The 23,590-nt window shown below is 36.0% G+C and overlaps 1 protein-coding gene across 3 annotated transcripts in view; it reads left to right on the forward strand.

The window, feature by feature from the left end:
• ADAM10 (ADAM metallopeptidase domain 10) overlaps positions 1–23,590 on the forward strand; it is a 144,137-nt gene that overhangs the window by 90,972 nt on the left and 29,575 nt on the right. For all 3 annotated transcript variants that reach the window (NM_174496.3, XM_024997276.2, XM_024997275.2), the window contains exons 6-9: positions 7,331–7,480; positions 11,302–11,394; positions 14,181–14,364; positions 21,948–22,111. In NM_174496.3, the coding sequence (NP_776921.1) occupies positions 7,331–7,480; positions 11,302–11,394; positions 14,181–14,364; positions 21,948–22,111 (591 nt within the window). The remainder of the gene's footprint in view (positions 1–7,330; positions 7,481–11,301; positions 11,395–14,180; positions 14,365–21,947; positions 22,112–23,590) is intronic.

Below are 23,590 nucleotides of genomic sequence, written 5' to 3' on the forward strand. Positions count from 1 at the left end.
CCCTTCGAAGAAATGGAGAAGCCATAATAGTCAACAAGAGAGTCTGAAATGCAGTACTTGGATCCAGTGTCAAAAATGACAGAATGATCTCTTCATTTCCAAGGCAAACCATTCAGTATCATGGTAATCCAAGTCTGTGCCTCAACCAGTAATGCTGAAGAAGCTGAAGTTGAACGGTTCTATGAAGACCTACAAGACCTTCTAGAACTAACAGCCAAAAAAGATGTCCTTTTCATTATAGGGGACTGGAATGCAAAAGTAGGAAGTCAAGAAACACCTGGAATAACAGGCAAATTTGGCCTTGGAATACGGAATGAAGCAGGGCAAAGGCTAATAGAGTTTTGCCAAGAGAACACACTGGTCATAGCAAACACCCTCTTCCAATAACACAAGAGAAGACTCTACACATGGACATCACCAGATGGTCAATACCAAAATCAGATTGATTGTATTCTTTGCAGTCAAAGATGGAGAAATTCTATACAGTCAGCAGAAACAAGACCAAGAGCTGATTGTGGCTCAGATCATGAACACCTTGTTGCCAAATTCAGAGTTAAATTGAAGAAAGTAGGGAAAACCATGAGACCATTCAAGTATGACATAAATCAAATCCCTTACTATTATTCAGTAGAAGTGAGAAATAGATTCAAGGGGTCAGATCTGATAGACAGAGTGGATAGATTTGATAGACAGGTTAGACCTGATAGATAGAAGAACTATGGACAGAGGTTTGTGACATTATACAGGAGACAAGGGAGCAAGACCATCCCCAAGAAAAAGACATGCAAAAAAGTGAAATGGCTGTCTGAGGAGGCCTTAAAAATAGCTGTGAAAAGAAGAGAAGTGAAAAGCAAAGGAGAAAAGGAAAGATATACCCATTTGAATGTGGAGTTCCAAAGAATAGCAAGGAGAGATAAGAAAGCCTTCCTCAGTTATCAGTGCAAAGAAATAGAGGAAAATAATAGAATGGGAAAGACTAGAGATCTCTTCAAGAAAATTAGAGATACCAAGGGAACATTTCATGCAAAGATGGGCTCAATAAGGGACAGAAATGGTATGGACCTAACAGAAGCAGAAGATATTAAGAAGAGGTGGCAAGAATACACAGAAGAACTGTACAAAAAAGAGCCTCACAATAATAAGATCTTCAGATAATCATGATGATGTGATCACTCAGCTATGGCCAGACATCATGGAATGTGAAGTCAAGTGGGGCTTAGGATGCATCACTATGAACAAAGCTAGTGGAGGTGATGGAATTCCAGTTGAGCTATTTCAAATCCTGAAAGATGATGCTGTGAAAGTGCTGCACTATATATGCCAGCAAATCTGGAAAACTCAGCAGTGGCCACAGGACTGGAAAAGGTCAGTTTTCATTCCAATCCCAAAGAAAGGCAATGTCACAGAATGCTCAGACTACCACACAATTGCACTCATCTCACTCGCTAGTAAAGTAATGCTCAAAATTCTCCAAGCCAGACTTCAGCAGTACGTGAAGCGTGAACTTCCAAATGTTCAAGCTGGTTTTAGAAAAGGCAGAGGAACCAGAGATCAAATTGCCAACATCTGCTGGATCATGGAAGAAGCAAGAGAGTTCCAGAAAAACATCTATTTCTGCTTTATTGACTGTGCCAAATTCTTTGACTGTGTGGATCACCACAAACTGTGGAAAATTCTGAAAGAGATGGGAATATCAGACCACCTGACCTGCCTCTTGAGAAATCTGTATGCAGGTCAGGAAGCAGCAGTTAGAACTGGGTGGTCATGGAACAACAAACTAGTTCCAAATCGGGAAAGGAGTATGTTAAGGCTGTATGTTGTCACCCTGCTTATTTAACTTATATTGCAGATTACATCATGAGAAATACTGGGCTAGATGAAGCACAAGCTGGAATCAAGATTGTCAGGAGAAATATATATAACTTCAGGTATGCAGATGACACCACCCTTTTGGCAGAAAGTGAAGAAGAACTAAAGAGCCTCTTGATGAAAGTGAAAGAGGAGAGTTAGCTCAACATTCAAAAAATGGCATCTGGTCCCATTGGAGACAGTGAGAGACTTCATTTTTTGGGTTCCAAAATCACTGCAGATGGTGACTGCAGCCATGAAATTAAAAGATTCTTACTCCTTGGAAGCAAAGCTGTGACCACCCTAGACAGCATATTAAAAAGCAGAGACATTACTTTGCCAACAGAGGTCTGTGTAGCCAAAGCTATGGTTTTTCCAGTAGTCATATATGGATGTGAGAGTTGGACTATAAAGAAAGCTAAGTGCCAGAGAATTGATGCTTTTGAACTGTGGTGTTGGAGAAGATACTTGCGGGTCCCTTTGATTGCAGGGAGATCGAACCAATCAATCGTAAAGGAAATCAGTCCTGAATGTTCATTGGAAGGACTGATGTTGAAGCTGAAACTCCAATACTTTGGGCATCTGATGCGAAGATTTAACTCATTGGAGAAAACCTAGATGCAGGGAAAGATTGAAGGTGGAAGGAGAAGGGGAATGCAGAGGATGAGATGGTTGGATGGTACCACAGACTCAATGGACATGACTTTGAGTAAACTCTGGGAGTTGGTGATGGACAGGGAGGCGTGGCGTGCTGCAGTCCATGGTGTTGCAAAGCTTCAGACACAACTGAGAGACTGAACTGAATAGAACGATGCTCAATAGTGCTTGTTAAAAAAGGACGCTGAATGTAGATACTTAGTGATGTAACATTTAGAATGTAAGACGTTCAGAAAACATTGCTGGATGACGACAAGCTCAAGAAGTTGAAATATGTGATCCATGATCAGGACAAAAAAAACAACCAGGTAGAAACAGACTAGAAATTACAGGCATTACCATACAAGGACTTTAAAATAACTGTTACTAATATATTCAAAAATTACTGAAAACAAAGAGAAGAGAATAGTGATTATAATGAAGGAATCAGGTATAATCCTCCCGTGAGGATTTAGCTAGTAATGAACAAATAGATTTTCAAAGTTATGTGGAAATGTAAAGGACCTAGAACAGGCAAAACAATTTTCAAGAAAGAACAAAAGCCAGAGGACTTATACTACCTGAATTTGAGACTTAACTATAAAGCTGCAGTCATCAAGATGGTATCATCCTGACCTCGGCATAGATTTATTACAGGTTATGGAATGGAATAGAGAGTCCATATCCGAATGGTCTGTTAAATTTCACAAAAGTCCCAAAGTAATTTAAAGGACAGAAGAGTGGTCTCACAAATGAAAGTAAAAGTGAAAGTCACTCAGTTGTATGTGACTCTTTGCAACCCCATGGACTATACAGTCCATGGAATTCTCCAGACAAGAATACTGGAGTGGTAGCCTTTCCCTTCTCCAGGGGATCTTCCCAACCCAGGGATCGAACCCAGGTCCCTGTATTTGCAGGTAGATTTTTTTACCAACTGAGCCACAAAGGAAGCCCAATAATCCTGGAGTGGGTAACCTTTCCCTTCTCCAGCAGATCTTCCTGATCCAGGAATCAAATCGGCGTCCTCTGCATTGCAGGCGGATTCTTTATCTACTGAGCTATCAGGGAAGGTCTGACAAATAGTACTGTAAAAAAAAAACAAACAACAACCTCAATTTATACTCTTATGTGCTGTGTGCTCAGGCGCTTCAGTTGCGTCTGACTCTTTGTGACCCTATGGACTGTAGGCCACCAGGCTCCTCTGTCCATGGGATTCTCCAGGCAAGAATACTAGAGTTGGTTGCCGTGCCCTTCTTTAGGGGATCTTACCGACCCGGGGATTGAACTCAAATCTGCCTGTGTCTCCTGCATTGCAGGTGGATTCTTTACCCACTGAGCCACCTGGGAAGCCTGTTTATACCATTATACCTTATACAAAATTGATGATAAATCTGCATAAAGGTAAAACATAAACTTCTAGATTAAAGCGTAGAAATTTTTCCAACTTTGGAATAGAAAACAGTTTCTTAGGACAGAAAAATAGCCTGCCCCCCCAGCCCAAAATTACAAGTTTGACTCTGTTAAATTAAGAACTTCTCAAAAGATATAGTTAAGAAAATGTAAAAAGAAGCCACAGACTGTGAGCAAAATGTCAACAGTACGTGTATCTAACAGAAGGCCTCTCCAGAATATAATAAGAACTCTTAAAGTGAAAGTGAAAGTCATGTCTGATTCTTTGCAACCACATGGACTATACAATCCATGGAATTCTCCAGGCCAGAATACTGGAGTGGGTCCTTTCCCTTCTCCAAGGGATCTTCCCAACCTAGGGATCCAACCCAGGTCTTTTGCATTGCAGGTGGATTCTTTACCATCTGAGCCTCAGAGGAAGCCCAAGAACTCAATTAAAAAGAAATACATAAACCTCAATTAAAAAATGGGCAAAAGCGTTTGAAAAGACACTTGACAAAAGAAGATATTAAAAAATATTTTGTATTTTGAGATAGAGAAACTCTTTAATAAGGAATGAAATCGTTGACTACTAAAAAATTGGTATATTTCACTATATGAAAATTAAGAGTGAAGGACACCTTACAGTGAAGACTATGAACTCTGAGACTATGTTAACAATACATGACATTGACAAAGAATTGTTTTCAAAAATAGAGAAGTAGTCCTCCTGCTTAGAAAAGCTAATAGAAACCAACCTGACTTCAAAATATGAATATTACAAAAATGTGTTTATATATATTTGTATTTGCATATGTGTGTATTTGTTTCAAGGCATTAGAGAATTAACAGGTCTCTGAAAAAGTGTGGGGACAGATCTTTGGGGGAGAAAAAGGACACTTAAGAAAGTGACCCTGACACTTTGGGCTACTTTTTCTCTAGCTATATCTTCCAGTTCCTGAGTAGAAGTCTCCAGGTTCTTGAGGCTAAAGATAAAAATACTGTTTAGGGACTTTATGTTGAGATCGTGAATGAAGGAAGGGCTGCTCTCTAGAAGTGAAAGTGAATCAGAAAGTGTTCTACCTCCCCTCACAGGGGTTAGAGTTTCTCACCACATCTTAATCTCTGACTGAATTAAGGTAATGGAGGATTACTAACACACCGAGCCTCATTGCTTGCCGGAAGTGAAAATATTAATAGATCTTGAAAAAGATATCATTACTTGAAACCTCAGATTATGTCTATGATTTTCCATGTACCTTGTCCAGCCCTGAGTTCAGAATAATCAGCATATTAACAAATGAGACTACATGGTAGAAGAGAGGGAAAAAATTACTTAACTAAACGTTAGTCATTCAGGATTAAATGACAGGGTCTCTCTTGGTGGTCCAGTGGTTAAGACACTAGAAGGAGGATGGTTTTGATCCCTGGTCAAAGATCCCACATGCCTCATGGTATGGCACGACCGAAAAATAAGAAATAGAAATTTAAAAAGAAAGATAAATGACAGGTGTACACCCTCAAAAAGGTATAGCTGAGGTGTCAGACATGTTAACAACCTAAAGGTATCTGAATAATGAAATGATCAGACATAGATAGACTTTAATATATTCAAGTACATAAAGACAAAATTAAAAATTTCAGCAGAAAATTGGAAGTGAACAGAAGAACCTAATGGAAATTCTAGAACTGAAAAATATAATAACAGAAACTAAGAATTTGGTGAACTTAGACCTGGATAGTACGTCATAAGAAAAAAGAGTAAACCATGGAAACAAATGGGTAGAAAATACAGAAATGAGTTTAAGAGACATAGTGATACATCAGAAAGTTCTAAAGTATGTATAATTGATATCTCAGAAGGAGAAAAAATGAGAGTGAAGTATAGACAGATAGTGGCTGAGAATTTTCCACACATGACAGAGAAAATCAAACAACAAATTTAGTAAACCCTGTTATTAGTTCAGGAAAAATCTTTCATGAAGAAAATAATACTTTACACAGTATTAGAAAAGTCTAAAGACCAAAAGATACACTCTTAAAAACAACCAGTAAAAAGTCCAGTCACCTTCAAAGAAGCAGCAGTAAAAATGACAGCTCGTTTCTCATTGGAAACAGTTGAAACCAGAAGACAATGGAATGTGCTGAAACAGTAACTGCCATCCTAGAATGATGTACTGAGTGAAAATAGATAAAAGTACAATGAAGACAGTAACTAAGAGAACAAACATGGAGTTGTCAAGGGAGAAGGAAATTATAAAATGTGAGTGTAAATTTGGAATTGTGGCTTAAAATTTAAGTTGAACTCTCAATTACTGTCATTACAGTTCACTTAGCATGGTGCTTTTAGATGTCAGCAAATACTTAAATCTTTAGATTCAACAGCAGTGTTATTTCTTTAAACAAATACTTATTGAGTGTCTGCCATTTGCCTGTGAAGTGTGTGTTGCCAGCTAGCAGTATAGTAAGAAGCAAACACAGAGATAATTTCTTCTTTCCAGAACTCATATTCTAGTGGTTGAAGTCATGGTGGTGGACGGGGGACAGAAGATGAATAACCACATGATTAACTGTGATGGACATGGGTCCATGGTTCTATGAGGTGTAATATGGGTGATTTAACCTTTGCTAAGTCTGAAGAAAGAAGTTGACTAGATCAGGGAAGGCAGTATCCCCATGTGCAAAATACTGTGAAGGGATACAGATGACGTGTTGCAGGATTGGAAAGAAGTTCTGTTTAGCTGTAGCAGAGAGAGCTAGAGTTGGGTAGTGTTGTAAGGTCTCTCTGTGAAGTACTGTGGAATGGGACAAAACTGAACAGGTAAACAAAGTCTGTAGTGTTGACTAGGTGGTGCACCTAAAGGGTTTATGATTTTATTCTTAGAGTGATAGGAAGTCATTTGAAATACAGGTGCAGATGGGTAATATTTTCAAAATCGTGTTTTGAAGAGATTGCAGTTTGAAGATCAGATTGAAGATCAGCCATGGACAGAGATGGATTCCCATCACTCTTAGTGCAGTACTCTAGGTAGTAAGTGATGGTGGCTTGGGCTAATGTGATGGTCTAGAGGTAATGTGGGCAGATGCCCTAAGTACTTAGATGCTAAATTTGACACAGCTGGGTGATAGATTGGTAGAGGAAGATGTCGAAGTATTATAGACTACTGTAAGACTTGCTTTATGTGTATACACACACACACACACATAATTACATATTAAATGGTATGTTTTGAAAATGTTTCAAAGTTAAAGAATTGTTTGAATAAATAAATCATCTATAAAGTAGAACATTACGAGACTGAAAGTGCTGTTTAGGAATTTTTAACAGTGTGAGGAAATAACCTATGGTCTTACATATGAAGTAGAAAATGAAGTTGTTTAAAATGTATATCATTGATTATATAAATTATGATAGTGAAACATGCTAATGATCAGAAATAACTCTTTTGACATATAGACACCTCAAGAAAAACATGCTATTAATGGTCCAGAACTCCTGAGGAAAAAACGTACAACTGTAGCTGAAAAAAATACCTGTCAGCTTTATATTCAGACTGATCATCTGTTCTTTAAATATTACGGAACACGAGAAGCTGTGATTGCCCAGGTATCTATAATTTTGCTACTATTTTAGTTTTGATATTCTCATATTGTTTCATTATACCTGTGTTTTCCTCTAAAAGTTAAAGTTAGTGCATATCTCATTTTGGAAAAGTAAAGAGTATGTATTTTCAGTTGTGATGTGATAAAATATGTAAGATAAGAACACAAGTAACTGAAAGACCAGTTAGGATATTTTAGTGTCGTTCAAAAGAGAGATTTAAGACAATGATTTCATGAAGAAGATGATGGCACTGGAGCTTAGCTTTGAAAAGAGGGTCAGATTATCATTTGTGGTCTTAAAGGAGAGAAAGGTAGAAGAATCCTAATAAGAGTATTTAATTTCTATTCTGTATTCTCATTATACTTAACACTCTGTGTGCTGTGTGCTTAGTTGCTCAGTTGTGTCTGAATTTTTACAACCCTGTGGACTGTAGCCCACTAGGCTGCTCTGTCCATGGGGATTCTCCAGGCAAGTATACAGGAGTGGGTTGCCATGCCCTCCTCTGAGGGATCTTCCCCACCCAAGGATAGAACCCAGGTCCTCCCACATTGCAGACAGATTCTTTACTGTCTGAGCCACCAGAGAAGCCCACTCTATAGTTACACTATTATCTGCATTTGTATCTTTTCAACCCTTCAGTTTAGTTCAGTTCAGTCACTCAGTCGTGTCCGACTCTTTGCGACCCCATGGACTGCATGCAGCATGCCAGGCTTCCCTGTCCATCACTAACTCCTGGAATTTACTCAAACTCATGTCCATTGAGTTGTGATGCCATCCAACCATCTCATCCTTTCTCGTCCCCTTCTCCTGCCTTCAATCTTTCCCAGCACCAGGGTCTTTTCAAATGAATCAGCTCTTCACATCAGGTGGCCAAAGTATTGGAGTTTCAGCTTCAGCATCAGTCCTTCCAATGAATATTCAGGAATGATTTCCTTTAGGATGGACTGACTGGATCTCCTTGCAGTCCAAGGGACTCTTAACACCACAGTTCAAAAGCATCAATTCTTCGGTGCTCAGCTTTCTTTATAGTCCAACTCTCACATCCATACATGACTACTGGAAAAAGCCTTATTAAAGTATAAATTTTTTGGAGATACTCTTCAAAATACCCTTCATTTTGAAGGTATCCATTGAATTTGATGAATGCATTTTGAGTCTAAGGATTTGAGACTGAGATGGTGGAGGTGTCATTAGTACAAATGGTGAACTTGTTTTGTTGGTGGTAATGAACTTACTTTTAGACATGTTTTAAAAACCCATGTACCTGATTGTCCCTTTAGGGTATTGAAAATATAGAATTGGAGCATGGGAGAGGTTAGCCTTGAGCTTTCTGCATGGAATTTAAGGGTTTAAGAGAGAGTTAAAACAAGGAAAGAGAATGAAAGGGAGAGAATGAAATCAAAAGGGAAGGAACTGGGAGATAAAATCTCTTTATAGTGAATAGGATGAGGGGGAGAAACTATGGGCTAAAATGTAATAGTTAAAGAGGTGGGAGATAAAGTAGGATCAATCAAGGAATAAGAAAAGTTTCAAATTAAACGCATAGCCAGTAGAGTCATATTTGGAGATATCAAAGAGAATGACTTCAGTGTGTTAATTAACTTGATGGGAGGGATCCTTTCCCAATGTGTATGTTTGTCAAATTGTCATGATGTACACTTTAAATATCTTACATTTAATTTGTCGATTATACCTCAGTGAAAAAGACCCTGATGCTGGGAAAGTTTGAAGGCAGGAAGAGAAGGGGACGACAGAAGATGAGATGGTTGGATGGCATCACTGATTAAATGGACATGAGTTTGAGCAAGCTTCAGGAGATGGTGAAGGGCAGGGAAGCCTGGCATTGGATGGTTGGATGGCATCACCAACTCAATGGACATGAGTTTGAGCAATATCTGGGAGTTGGTAATGGACAGGGAAGCCTGGTGTGCTGTAGTCCATGGGGTAATAAAGAGTTGGATATACCTGAGCGACTGAACTGCCTGACTGAACTGAATGCTGAAAAAAAGAAAGAATGATTATAAATATTAGTTGACTTAGTTATCAGAAGATTGTTGACGTGCTTTAAGCAAGCTTTCAGTAAAGTTATGCGGGTGAAAACATTGTGAACAATAAGGAATTGGTTGGCAGGAACAGTTAGGGTTTCAAGAGATGTGAAAAACCAGAAATATGGTGGCTTAAGAATAAGGAAATGGCAACCCACTCCAGTACTCTTGCCTGGAAAATCCCATGGATGGAGAAGCCTGGTAGGCTACAGTCCATGGGGCACAAAGAGTCAGACATGACTGAGCGACTTCACTTCACAAGAATAATATGGAATATTTGAGTGAAAGGGAGACACACGAGAAGTTGGTCAGAAGAGGAACATGATCCAGTGGAGAAGCAGTGTAAGATATGAAAAAGAAAAATTGATGTAAGACAATGTTCTTGAAGATCCAGTAAGGATTGGGGTTAAGAATAAAAGAAAGTTACTCCATAAGGAAGAATTACCATTTGAGGAAGATAGAAATGGATAAAGATAGAAAAGTTTGAAGGTTAAAAGAGCAGGAACTCAAGATGAACTCTCAGTAAACTAAGATATCTAATTAGTCATCTGTGGAGAAGTGTTTGAACCGCCAATGTTTGGGGTGGAGAAAGAACAGAGAGTTGGATAAGGGATCACTAAACCAAGCTGAGTGTAGGTAGCACAGATTTCTAATGGACTTTACCAGCAGTGTTATGATGTTCTTTATCAATGTGTGGCAAACTGGGCTACTTTTTAAATTGGTAATGCTTCTACTTGGCTGTTCTATGTTTATATAATTTCTTTGAAAATAGTTTTGAAACTATATATGCATGCATATTTTCACATAAGTGGTAGCAGGAGTGCTTTTCGTAAATGAAGATGGGAAGGTTCATATATAGTGATTTAGAAGCCAGAGAGTTAAGTTGGGAGTCAGCTAGGTAAAAAGAGGATCTTTCTGTGTTCTGTCACTCTGCTTGTCTCTCTCAGTTTTAGCAAAATCTGAATGTATATTGTTTATATTTGTATTACTTCTTTCCCTTTCTCCTCCCTCTAAAGTAAATCTCTATAAATTTATAGGGATCTTCTCAGTTTTGTTTACCACTATACCTCCAGCACCTAATACGGTGTCTTTGTTGTTATTTAGTTGCTAAGTCATCTTTCATGCTTTTTTGACCCCATGGGCTATAGCCTGCCTGGCTCCTCCATCCATGGGATTTCCCAGGCAAGAATACTGGAATGGGTTGCCATTTCCTTCTCCAGGGCATCTTCCCAACCTAGGGACCAAATCTGTGTCTCCTGCATTGGCAAGTGGGTTCTTTACCACTGAGTCACCAGGGAAGCCCAGTGCCTACTACATAGTAAGTGGTGGACAAAACTTAACAGAATGTGTACCAGTGCAGCAGTGGTAAGACTGAGTCAGAGGATGACTGAGTGCTCTGATACTAACAGGGAGATATTCACAGAATATGTTTGAATTGAGTCTAAGGAGTAAAACCCTAGGTGTAAGGCAGCAGCATGTGAAAAGGCATGGAAGTATGACATTGCAGGATGAATTGAGGAAACAAAGTTTTATATGACCGAGGCAAGAGTGCATGTTTGGTTTTGGCCAGAGAAAAGTCGGGAGAGTCATTCAATTTCTCTTCTCAGTTCCAGCTCACTAATCTTTTTCATCCTTTCATCTAGTATATGATATTGACATTTTAAAATTTGAATGTGGTAGAATATGAATAATTCTTGATTTGGAAAATGGAAATTCACAGTCTTTTTCACATTTCAACATTGCCCCTAAAATGTTTTTCTTTTTTAAAAAAATCAATAGATATCCAGTCATGTTAAAGCAATTGACACAATTTACCAGACAACAGACTTCTCTGGAATCCGTAACATCAGTTTCATGGTGAAACGCATAAGAGTAAGTAAGGAATTTCAATAGTTAACATTAAAAAAGAGAAACAATAAGGATCATGTTTACGAAATGAAAATGCTTGCTTTTTATTTCATCTTTATGCATTAAATAATTTAAATTGTATTTACTAATACAGGTTATCTTTACTCTTGGGTTGTACATGATCACAGAGGGGATACCCGGACTTATGATTTAAGAATGAAATCTATAGAGCTTTAATCTGGACTGTAGAAGAAGTATGGTATAAAGTACTGTTTTCTGTTTGTCTGATTAACATACTACTTATAAAGTGCTCTAGTAACTAGAGATTCGGTACTTGACATTTTCCCCAGTTTCTGTAGTTCTGTAGATTTTCCTTATAAAGTATATTTTAGAATGTGTCCCATTTGATGCTCCAGTGGAGGGAAGGATAGATACAGTGGTTAAGTAAAATTGGAAGTTGGAGAAACACTTAATTCTATTTCCTCTTGAAATTTAACAGTGCACACTAATGTATTCCAGGTTTTGAAAAATCCTTTGGGAAAGAAATCCATACATTTCTAAGCTCATTTAGCCTTTTTTGTATTAACATCATCTGAGACGCCAAAGAATTGCAGTACACATTTTGAGAAATGCTGATTCTTAGTTTTAATGTTATAAATTGTTAATAAGTAAATACTCAATTATTAACAAAATTGGACTGTTTCAAACATTTTCTAAATATGAATTCTTTCAAAGTATATAGCTTTTAGGAATCTGAGTTTATAAGCTAGATAACCCATGTTTTAAAAGTCATCATTTTACAAAAGTAGTTTCCACAGAACTTCTTTATTTTTAATAAAAATTTTAATGGTTTAAAATTTTTTTAAATTATGTATTTATTGATTTTTGGCCTCACTATGCAGCTTGGAGGATTTTAGTTCCCCAACCAGGGATTGAACCCTAGCCCTCTCAGTGAAAGCACTGAGTTTTGACAACTAGATCTCCAGGGAATTTCCCATAGAGAATTCTTTATATTTCTTAAAATATGGTTGACTAGATTATAGTTTTAGAATACATGTGTAATATATTTTTTAAAATAGCTGAAAGTGGTCTTTACTTTTAAAAGTGACATGATTAAATACTACATTGAGTTGTCTTAAGGTGGAATATGGTTTATAGATAGAACTGTAATCAGTTGCTTTCATGTATTTTGAGAGTGATATAAACATTTAAATGAGCAAATAAAAGTGATAAGTGATATAAATATTGCTGTTCAGTAGACAGAGGAATGAAATGCAAAGTAGTGAAAAATAGAGAACACCTTAAGAAGTTTTAGTAAGGTACATTTTTTTGAGTAAAATAATTTGCATTATGAAGAAACACATGTAATATAAAAGGGTAATGTGGCAGTTGGTTGTTTTTCCAGCCTTTAATCAAGATTAAAACTTTAGTTTAAAATCTCATCAGTTGAAGTTTGTGACCCATTAAATAATTTGAAATTTATATTTTATAAGCACATACTTAAATATTCATCATCCCATTTTTAATATAGGTAACTAAAATTTAGATGTAGTTTTTATTTATAGCCGATATTATAGAAATATCAGAATTTCATTTCTGTGTTTTGTGGGGAAAAGCAATATGTAGCATGTCTCTAAGCATGGGCTACTTAACAATACATAGTATTCTTGTTTTGGGATTTGTGCGTGTGTGTGTTGTATGACCATAACTGATTGTTTTGATTAATTGTTAATGGATAAACCAGATGTTCTCATATCTGTCCTTGGGCAGTTACCCTCAAGGGATTTCTGCCACCCTGTTTGAAAACCCCTTGGTTTTACTGAAAGATGTGGATCATAAAAAGACCTGTAGTTTTCATTTTATTGACTCTAATAGCCTTACCTTATCACTGATATTTTCAGTAGACTGAGATTTGCCTTCTAAGCAATGTTTATTCTCATATATATTCCTTTTTATTCTCTATCAAAAGTCTTATATGTAGCTCTCTTACTTGGAGAAAATCAAATTGTTCTAGGACTTCAAAAGATAGGCAGAGGTCTCTGAAAAGAAATGACTCATAAATAAAAGCTTTTGTTTGGTGAAGTTTGGTATCAGAATTGATTATTCTTCACATTGTATAAGAGAAACCTGCCCCAAGAGTGTAGTAGATAAAGTGTTGAAGTAAACATTCTGGAGGAACTCAGCTTGAAATAGAGACACAAATGGGCAAAGAAAAAAAATTCTTAAACAGGGAAAAAAATTGAACTTGAAGCTAGTTGGGCTTGACTCATGATTTTCTAGGCAAGTAGAACCAGGAATATGATTTGTCTGCTGAATTGACAGTCTTGGATTTAATATCTATTTTATGTTCTGCTAATTAGGTGAAATATAGGGTTTTATATCCTTTACTTATCACCATATGTAAGAGATCAACTGATCAAATGATTAAATTTGAGAAACTGTACTTCCTTATTAGAAATTTTGAAAGCAGAACTTGTTTTTTCATCCCAAGTGTTCAGGAAAGGGGTAAAAATTTGCTCAGAAATGTAAGATACTCAGTTTTAATTCCCCTGCCTTGTCTTTCCATTTTTTTTTTTTTCTTTTTGGTGTCTATGATCAGCTGTAGGGTGGAGGAAGTGGGAATAATTGTAGAAGCATTAATTTAGCCCCAACTTCTTTGGGCTATTGTCCAGCTTGGTCAAATTTTTCTAAATCTTCAGATATCCTCATGGCTACTTAAAAAAAAAAATTGACTAAGTAGTGGATACTACTTTTGCTAAAACTCTGCTAACATTAGCTGCTTATTAAAATCATTGTTTTGTGGGTTTTAGATCAACACAACTGCTGATGAGAAGGACCCTACAAATCCATTCCGTTTTCCAAATATTGGTGTGGAGAAGTTTCTGGAGCTGAATTCTGAGCAGAATCATGATGACTACTGTTTGGCCTACGTTTTCACAGATCGAGATTTTGATGATGGTGTCCTTGGTCTGGCGTGGGTTGGAGCACCTTCAGGTAGTCTATCTAAATATGTCTTGACTTACTACTTGGAATGAAAAGCAGTTTCATGATGGATTGAATTTTACAAAGTATAGGAGAAAGTGATGCCCGTATAGTATTTTCATTTGTACAGGTCAAGTTAGGTAAAATTCATAAGCATAAATGTAAATGGAAAAATAGATGAAGCAGCTTTTTATTTTGAAATGAATTACATGAGTACTGACAGGGAGATAGCCTGACATTTGGTATTGTACCTTCAGTGGCTGAAATAAATAATTTTATGGGGAAAAGTGGTACTTATCTCTGAAACTAAAAAGCAGAATGCTAATTGTTCCACAAAAGTTAATGTAATTAATTAATGGGATGGGGGTTGGGCAGAGGTTCTTAGAGTCAACAAGGGAAAATTATGTTCTTGCTTTTGTTCTGCAGTGAGATAAAATGCAGAGAAATCCTGCTCAAGAACAGCAGGTGGGAAGAAAAAGAAAGACTACCTTTACTATCATTATTTTATTTCTAGCCTTTATTTTAACAAAAGTCAAAGAGACTGCCTGAAAAGAGATGAGAGTAGGAGACCCCAGGACCCATAGCTCCATTGGTTGACTGCATGGACCCACATTCTGCTGGTGTCTACCTTAGCCATGAAAGCCACTATCATTGAGAAAGCTGGAATAGGATAATCTCCTTTCTACTGCGGTCCAGTGGGGATCTGTCATTTACGGTATAATAGGTTCAGTAGCCTAGTTTAGAGAAATGCAAATTTATTAAGTAGAAAGAATCCCCGACTCTTTGAATATAAATTTGCCATATAGGATTTGATGAGTAGTCCATCATCTTCTGAGCTGTAAACAGCAGTTTCTCCTTTTGATACATCTTTTTAAAAGAATCAACTTCAGCTTTATATGGGGTAAGACAGGCTCTTCTATTCTTAATTTACTCTTTGATTTTTTATGCATATTTTAACATCTTTAGTACTATAGTTTTCCTCTTATATATTTTGCTCTTTTTTTAAAACCAGCAGTGAATATCCTTTTTACATGTTCCAAAGCTTTTGTTTCTCTGCCACATTTTGAAGTGTACCCAATCCCTGCTGTCATTAAAATACATGTTTATGTCATAGGCTGCATGTATTATATACTACGGCATTTTTGGATATTTGTCCCTTAAAGTGATCTGTGTTGGTTTTGTGTTACTTGCATTGTCAGCAGATTGTATGTCTCGCTCTTTCCTGTGATAATTCACGTATTTTATAACTTGTATATGCTGAAATTTCTTTTTCCCTGCTTGGGAAAAAGATTAGTTGGATAATTTTATCACAATGTTTTTAATCCCTTCTCCTTATTCATCAGTAAGTACTATAGAAACTCAAGGATTCATTTGGTTTGTCTTTATATATTGTGGTTAATATGGTGGTTCTTTAACTGTGCTCCATGGACTAGCAGCATCCATATTACCTGGGAACTTGTTAGGAATGTAAATTTATGGGCCTCACTCAGGTCTACTGTATCAGAAATTCCGGGTGGTGTGGAACCCATCAGTCTTTGTCTGAAGAAGCCCTCCAGGTGATTCTGATGCATTCTAAAGTTTGAAAACCAGCATATTAATATGTTTGCTCACAAAATCTCTCCTGGGCAAATGATTAGATGGTCTCAGACTAAAAACTTCATGCCATTTTGTATTTTCAACTCCAGACTGTTGTTCATTAAGAATGTAGTGGTTCTGAGAGAGCTTGGTTAAGTTTTTCTGAATATTCAGATATCTGCATGTCTACTTAAAAAAAAAGACTATATATTTAGAACAGTTTTAAATTTATACAAAAATTGAGCAGATAGTATAGAGTGTTATCTCCCCTACCTTTCTGTTTTATAACAGCTTACATTAGTATGATACATTTGTTTTACTTAATGAACCAGTATTACATGGTACATTATTGTTAACATTAATTATTACATTAATGTAATAATAGGTACATTATTGTTAACTAAAATCATCCCATAGTTTATTCAGATTTCTTACTCAGATCAGGTCCTTTTCCCATTCCAGGATCTTGTCCAGGATACAACCATACATCTAATTGTCATTTCTCTTTAGTCTCCTCCTAGCTGTGATGATTTTTCAGACTTTTCTTATTTTTTATAAACTTGACAGTTTTGAGGCGTATTGGTCAGGGATATTGTTGGATGCCCCTCTGTCGTAGTGTGTTTGATGTTTTTCTCATGATTGAACTAGGGTTTGGGGGACAGTTAGTTTTTCTGTCTAGTTTGTGATATCTAGACCACTTAATTTATGAAGTACTGTTTATTTTATTGAAGTGACAGTAGATAGTTCTGGTTTGAGAATGCTAGGCCACATTACTTGTATTTTTGTTGTTGTTTTTCATCTGATGCCTTCTTCCTTTAATCTGTGTTTAAATCCCAACTCCAGCTCTCACAAGCCTTTTTCTAGGAGCTTCTGGGGGAACAGCTAGGCAGGGACAGAAGAATGGGGCCAGAGTGGGAAAGAGAAGGGGTCTTTGTTCCTTTGACACAACTTTTTCTAAAATAGGATACCTGCCCTGATAGCTTTCTTCTTCATTTCCCTTTGTCCTTAGACAACCTGAACTGAGTTTATTTGGTTTGCATTTTGTTTTTACAAGCAACTTGATGTATTTGCTCTTACTAATTAATTCAGTTCCCTTGTGATGTATAGGTGTTATTTCCTCCATTATACAGACGAGGAAAGTTGGATTACAACCCAGTACCACAAAGAACCTAGAATCTGGACCTTTTGGTTCCACGTTTTGTGCATTTGGTAGTTATTTTTCTCGGTATTATTACAATGTAACATCCTACCTTTATCTCTCTAAGACATTTCCAAGAAGCAGTTGAAATGTTTCCTGAATCTAAGTAGAGATGGAATCTGTTTCCTTCTTTCTTAAAAGAGAGGAGTCATGCTCTCATGTATGCCAAGTCGCTTCAGTCGTGTCTGACTAGAATTTAGGCATCGTTTTGGGTAATTGTCATGAGATAAAGAGAAGAGCTCTGCATTGGGAGCTAGTGTACTGGGTCCTTGTCTCTTCTGTCTCTGTAAATTCAGGTAAATCATGTTGTTTCAGCTTGTTTACTTTTCATTGTAATTTCTTCTGTCTTTGCCTTTCCTTTGTGACTTAATATTTCTGTATGCAAATCTTAGTAATGCTAGTTTTAGCCTAATTTTTTGCAATAGTATTTTATAGCTGATCTGTTCAGCTTGTGGTCTGTTGCTTTTCTTAACCTTTTTCATTTTTATTTGACCTAATTAATTTCTATGGTATTATTTATTGTATTATTTATTTATTTATTATTGTATTAATTTCATTTAATTCTGCAGCTGTTTTCACTATTCAAATATATAGTAATGAAAAGAATTTTGTTGTGATACTGTTGTGTTAATTTTCACAGGATAGTTACTCAAATTACTAGCTGTAGTCCTCTTTATTGACTGAGTTAAGGTGGAAAAAACAATGAGGGTTGAAACATTCCAATAATGTTTCTTGTGTTTTAGTCTTTTTTTATGCTACTTTTTATTTGTTTTCTTAAAATTTCTTAATGTGATTGGGTTCTGCCTTCAGTTTCCTTTTAGTGAGAAAAACAGTTCCTCCTGCCCTAACTCCATAATAAGTAGAAACAGCTCGTAAACTGGGCTAACTTGGAGGCTTCCATGTGAAATCATACAGGACCTAGAAGGGAGTGCTAAAAAGGGAGGAGTCTGGTCTCCAAAACAAAGTTAGTCTTGAATAAGAAACTGGAAAGATTAAACTTCTCTTTTTATAAGCAAAGTTTTGTGTTAAGCAGGTAGTAGCCTTTTATTTAGGAGAAGGCAATGGCACCCCACTCCAGTACTCTTGCCTGGAAAATCCCATGGACGGAGGAGCCTGGTGAGCTGTAGTCCATGGGGTCGCAAAGAGTCGGACACGACTGAGCGACTTCATTTTCACTTTTCACTTTCATGCATTGGAGAAGGAAATGGCAACCCACTCCAGTGTTCTTGCCTGGAGAATCCCAGGGATGGGGGAGCCTGGTGGGCTGCTGTCTATGGGGTTGCACAGAGTCAGACACGACTGAAGCAACTTAGCAGCAGCAGCAGCAGCAGCAGCAGCAGCCTTTTATTTAGAGACTGAAATGTCAGTTCCTTCACAAAGTAAATTCTTTATATTAGATAGCCCTTTGTTGTACTTAATTTGCTACACCCTTCTAACATGATTTTTGAGCGGGTCTTTGTTTTATTAAGGCCATATTCTGCTCATCTGTTACCCACCTTACTGTTATCAATTAACCCAGTGAATATAGTCTCAGTTTGCCAGGTCACTGAAGAAGGCGGACTGTGAAATTCATCTGCAGAGCCAATCCTGAACCTTTGAGTATTCCTCTGACCATTTATGAAAAACATTTTGGGGGACATTTCATTTGGTAGAGATCTTCTTTTCTGTTTTTCTAGTTTAGAACCTGTCTGGCAGTATACTAATTTTTACTTCAGAATTACTGCTCAGATTAATGTTGAATGGTCAGCATGCTACTATTGTTGTAGATGTTTAGGCCTGCTCACATCAAAACTGTATTTATGGATTCTTTCAAGGTATTAAATTTACCCTTGTACGTTTTATAATTTTTTTCTTTTGGGGAATTGTTTTAACGAGTTTAGGACTGATATTCTGTGACTAGCCCTCAGACTATCTTGTAGGTAGAAAAATGTTTCTGTTTCTTTGTTGGTCTTTAAGTTATCCATCCATCACTGTTATTCATAATTTGTATTTTTCAGTGATGACTGTATGTAGTAAACTTTTAAATTTACAATGTAAAGCAGTTACTGAACTTGAGTTATGACTTAGCTGTAGGTATTTATAACATCATTAATTGAGTTTCGGGCATATCAAAAATTGTTGCAGTATTTAAAAAGTTAAATCACAACTAATAAAGTTAGGCATAGTATTGTATTTCTTTCTGTATAACTGAATTATTCTGACATATGCTGTTAGTCTATAAAAATAGCAAACTTTCCAGATAAGCAATAGTTATTGAAACCAAAAGCAGTTAAATATATTAAACTAGATATGAATTAAAAAGACTATATTTCAGAAGACTACACTCAAATTTATGCATTATCTTTCCTTAAATTAGATAGACCTCAAAAATATAGGAATTGCATTATTGGAGTTTTTAATATGTGCTGTTTACTTTTTTTTTAACTGATAAAGCTTTGCAGTGTGGAATCTTCTGTGCTTAATTCAAGTCTGACAGTACAGCACTGGACCAATTTGCGTATGACACATCTTCGATAAGGCAGGATATTAATTTGCTACTTACTTAAAACTATAATATATAGACTGTAATTATTACATACAGAATGCTTATTTATATATTTTCTAGTTTCTAGAATAGTGATACAGTCCTTCGGACTCCAAAAGTAAAAGTAGATTAAGAGAATATATTAAATATTTGTAAGTCATTTGCTGTTATCTTTCTATTCAGTTTTCTGTGTAGAAAACATAGTAAATATTAAATATAAAGGTTCTCAATCCTTTGCCCTTTAAAATCTGCATATATGACTTAGTCTTTAAGTTTAGTTTTCTGTGAAAGCACATTATCATTTCAGTTTCTTGAATTGTATCATAATAGTCATTAAATTTATGATATGTTTTCCTGTACTTTCTAATATTAAAAGAAACAAGGCAACAGTTGTAGCATCTTGCTATTCTTGGATATCTTTTTTTTTTTGAACTTTTGTATTTAGGTATAATCGATTAACAATGTTGTGATAGTTTCAGGTGGACAGCGAAGGGACTCAGCCGTACATATACATGTATCCATTCTCTCCCAAACCCCCCTTCCCATCCAGGCTGCCACATTCAGCCTTCTTATTGGTTATGCATTTGAAATATAGCATATCTTGCACATCTTTTTTTAATTGCTTTCCTATTATATACTTTATCAGAGATTATAAATGTTAGACTTTTAAAAATGTAATTTGTTTGTAACTTTGTGTGTAGAAAGTTAATTTGAAATAATTAGATCATTTATCAGAATATCCTAATCCATTTGATTGCATTTTAATGAAAAAATGCAAATAATCTCTTAAAATGTGAATGTAAACCAAAGTACTTCTCCCTGAAAGTCTTTATTAGTTATTTAAAATACTGTGATTGTCTCAGTGCAGTGTATGTAAAAACAAGGATTTTCTAATTTGCTGATGTTCTTTTTTTTAATTTCTAAAATTAACTGCATTTAGATGTGAAAACACTTTCATGTTGGTATTAAGCTCTGAAGTTTAGGAACTGTAAATGAACAGATGAACTACAAAATGGTTTCATATGTATCATACAAGTGAAAAATGAAGACTAAAATTTGAAAATATCTTCAAGACATGTTGGGAAATCATAATTGAGTTTTTTGAACCTATTTTGGAAAAAAAGTCAAACTTGCCTGAAAGTTGCAAGAGTAGTGTAGTGAACGCCTGATAAATTAATCAGTTAACATGTTGGACACGACTAAGCGACTTCCCTTTGACTTTTCACTTTGACGCATTGGAGAAGGAAATGGCAGCCCACTCCAGTGTTCTTGCCTGGAGAATCCCAGGGATGGGGGAGCCTGGTGGGCTGCCGTCTATGGGGTCGCACAGAGTCAGACACGACTGAAGCGACTTAGCAGCAGCAGCAGCATGTTACCACATTTGCTTTTTCTCCCTTCCCACTCTCTGTCCTTCGTTCCTTTTTTCTTTTACCTACTTGACATTTTTTGAGTGTTATTGAGATATAATTGACAAAATTGTAAGATATTTAAAGTGTACAATGTGATTTGATATTTGTATGCATTGTGAATGCATGATTCCCCCCACCAAGTTTAATACATCCATCACCTCACATATTTACATTTATGTGTGTGTGTGTTGTGTGTGTGTGTGTGTGTGTGAGAGAGAATGTTTAACTTCTGTTCTCTTAGCAAATTTAATTTATATAATACCACATTTTCAGCTATAGTCATCATGTGTTACACATTAGATCCTCAGACTTTACTCATCTTACAACTTGAAGTTTGTACCTCTATCAGCCTATTTCCTCCACACCCTAGCCTTCAATACTTTTTTCTTTTTAAAGAGTATATAGTATGTTGTCTTTTAGGACATGAATCACATACTCCTGTCCATCACTATTATTATTTGTAGAAGTTACTTTCTTAGCATCTCCTTGAGAATATTTTGTCAGCTTTCATTTAACTTAAATATAAGTTTTCTTCTTGAAAAATGAAAAAGACCCAGTGTAAATGCTGAATTATTTAAATTTAACAGAATCTTAAATATTTGTTTTGCTAAATTAAGAGGAGTAAAAATTTGGAGACATTTTGGTTATGAAGAGGAACATTTTATAAGGGCTTTGTATTCAATCCTGAGAATTTATTTGTGCCATTAAAATTTTTATTTGCTTGACTTTCTAATCATGGACCAAAGAAACTTTTTAGAACTTGATATATCTATGTACCAAGTTTGGACTCAAAATACATATAAAATGTTTCAAGTTAATATGGCATATATTAGAGAATTATTTGGAGGGGGGAAGATGCTAATTTTAGCCATTTTTTGTTTTGACTTAGGAAGCTCTGGAGGAATATGTGAAAAAAGTAAGCTCTATTCAGATGGTAAGAAGAAGTCTTTAAACACTGGAATTATTACTGTTCAGAACTATGGGTCTCACGTACCCCCCAAAGTCTCTCACATTACGTTTGCTCATGAAGTTGGACATAACTTTGGATCTCCGGTAAGTATTGCCTAATTATTAGGGTTTTTTTTAAGTTGCTGGTCTTTCATGTTGTGTAATTTTTGTTGATACTGTTTACAGTGAAAACAAGTCCACATGAATGCTTAGTTTTTATATGTCAAAACATAGTAATGTACTTGACCATAGTACTGAAAAGGAGGAAAATAGAATGCTTGTAATTAAAATAAGAAAATAAGCACAACAGTGCCAGAAGTATACAAAGGCAGGAATTTTGTCTCTTTCATTCACTCCTGACCTTGGAACAGTGCCTGGTACCAGATTCATTCAAATATTTATTGAGTGAGAATCACTTTTAATTGTTTAAAATTTTCATTGTTTGAATGTTAGCAAATTGTGGATTTTTTGCTTGGTTTCTATTAAAGCATTATTGGGGTTTACTAGATTTGTCTTTCTCTACTTAGACTGTTATTTAAAAATCTTTCAGTATTAAAACTTGATAACATGCGTAAAAGTAGAGAAAAGTAGTACAGCAATCTTACGCTTATCATACAGGACAGAGGTCAACAAACATTTACTGTAAAGGGTCTACTAATAAACTAGGTTTATGGGGCAACATTTGCATATTTTTGTGCAATATTTTGCATTTTGCATATTGTGGGCCAACATTTGCATATTTTTCTTTGTTTTGTTATTTTTTACAATCTTTTAAACATGGAAAAACCATTCTTAACTTAGGCCTTATGAAAACAGGCTGTGGGCTGCTATTTGCTGACCTCTGATTCAAATTCAGCGATCATCAAGAGTTTGCCACATTTTTCTGTATTTCCTTTTCTTTCTGAGGTGTTAGAAACAAAGTCATTCACCCTTCCATATTTCAGTGTGCATTTCTTAAAAAAATGAGACATTTTCTTCCATAACCACCACGTGGTTATGATACCTGACAAAATGAGTAATTTTTTGGTATTATTTAATACCCTGGGGCTTCCCTGGTGGTTTAGATGGTAAAGAATCTGCCTGCAATGGGAGAGACCTGGGTTTGATCCCCGGGTCAGGAAGATTCCCTGGAGAAGGGAATGTCTACCCTCTTCAGTATTCTTGCTTGGAGAATTCCATGAGCAGAGGAGCCTGGCGGGCTACAAAGAGTTGGACACGACTGAGAGACTAACACTTTTACTTTCACTTTTTCAATATATAGTCTACTGTATTGATTTTAAAGTGAACTGAAGATTAATATACATGGAACTACAAAATACTGAAGGTATTCTGTCTTTGTGATTTTGGTGGGGCTTATTAAAATTACAAGTTTGGGAAATTTTCATTTGAAAACTGTATAAATTCACTTTTACTTTATAACTTGTAAAAATGGGAATTTTTGAGTTTAGAAAAAAATTGAATTCTAATAGCTTAAAATTCTCAAGCTCTTACTTAATGTTTCCACAGTTCGTAAAATGTAAGTGTCCTCTAAGTTGCAAGTCTTTCTTCTTCTAATTCCAATCAGGAATGGATGGATAAAGTATT

This window comes from Bos taurus, chromosome 10, assembly GCF_002263795.3.
Source record: "Bos taurus isolate L1 Dominette 01449 registration number 42190680 breed Hereford chromosome 10, ARS-UCD2.0, whole genome shotgun sequence".
In the NCBI taxonomy this organism is placed as follows: domain Eukaryota; kingdom Metazoa; phylum Chordata; class Mammalia; order Artiodactyla; family Bovidae; genus Bos; species Bos taurus.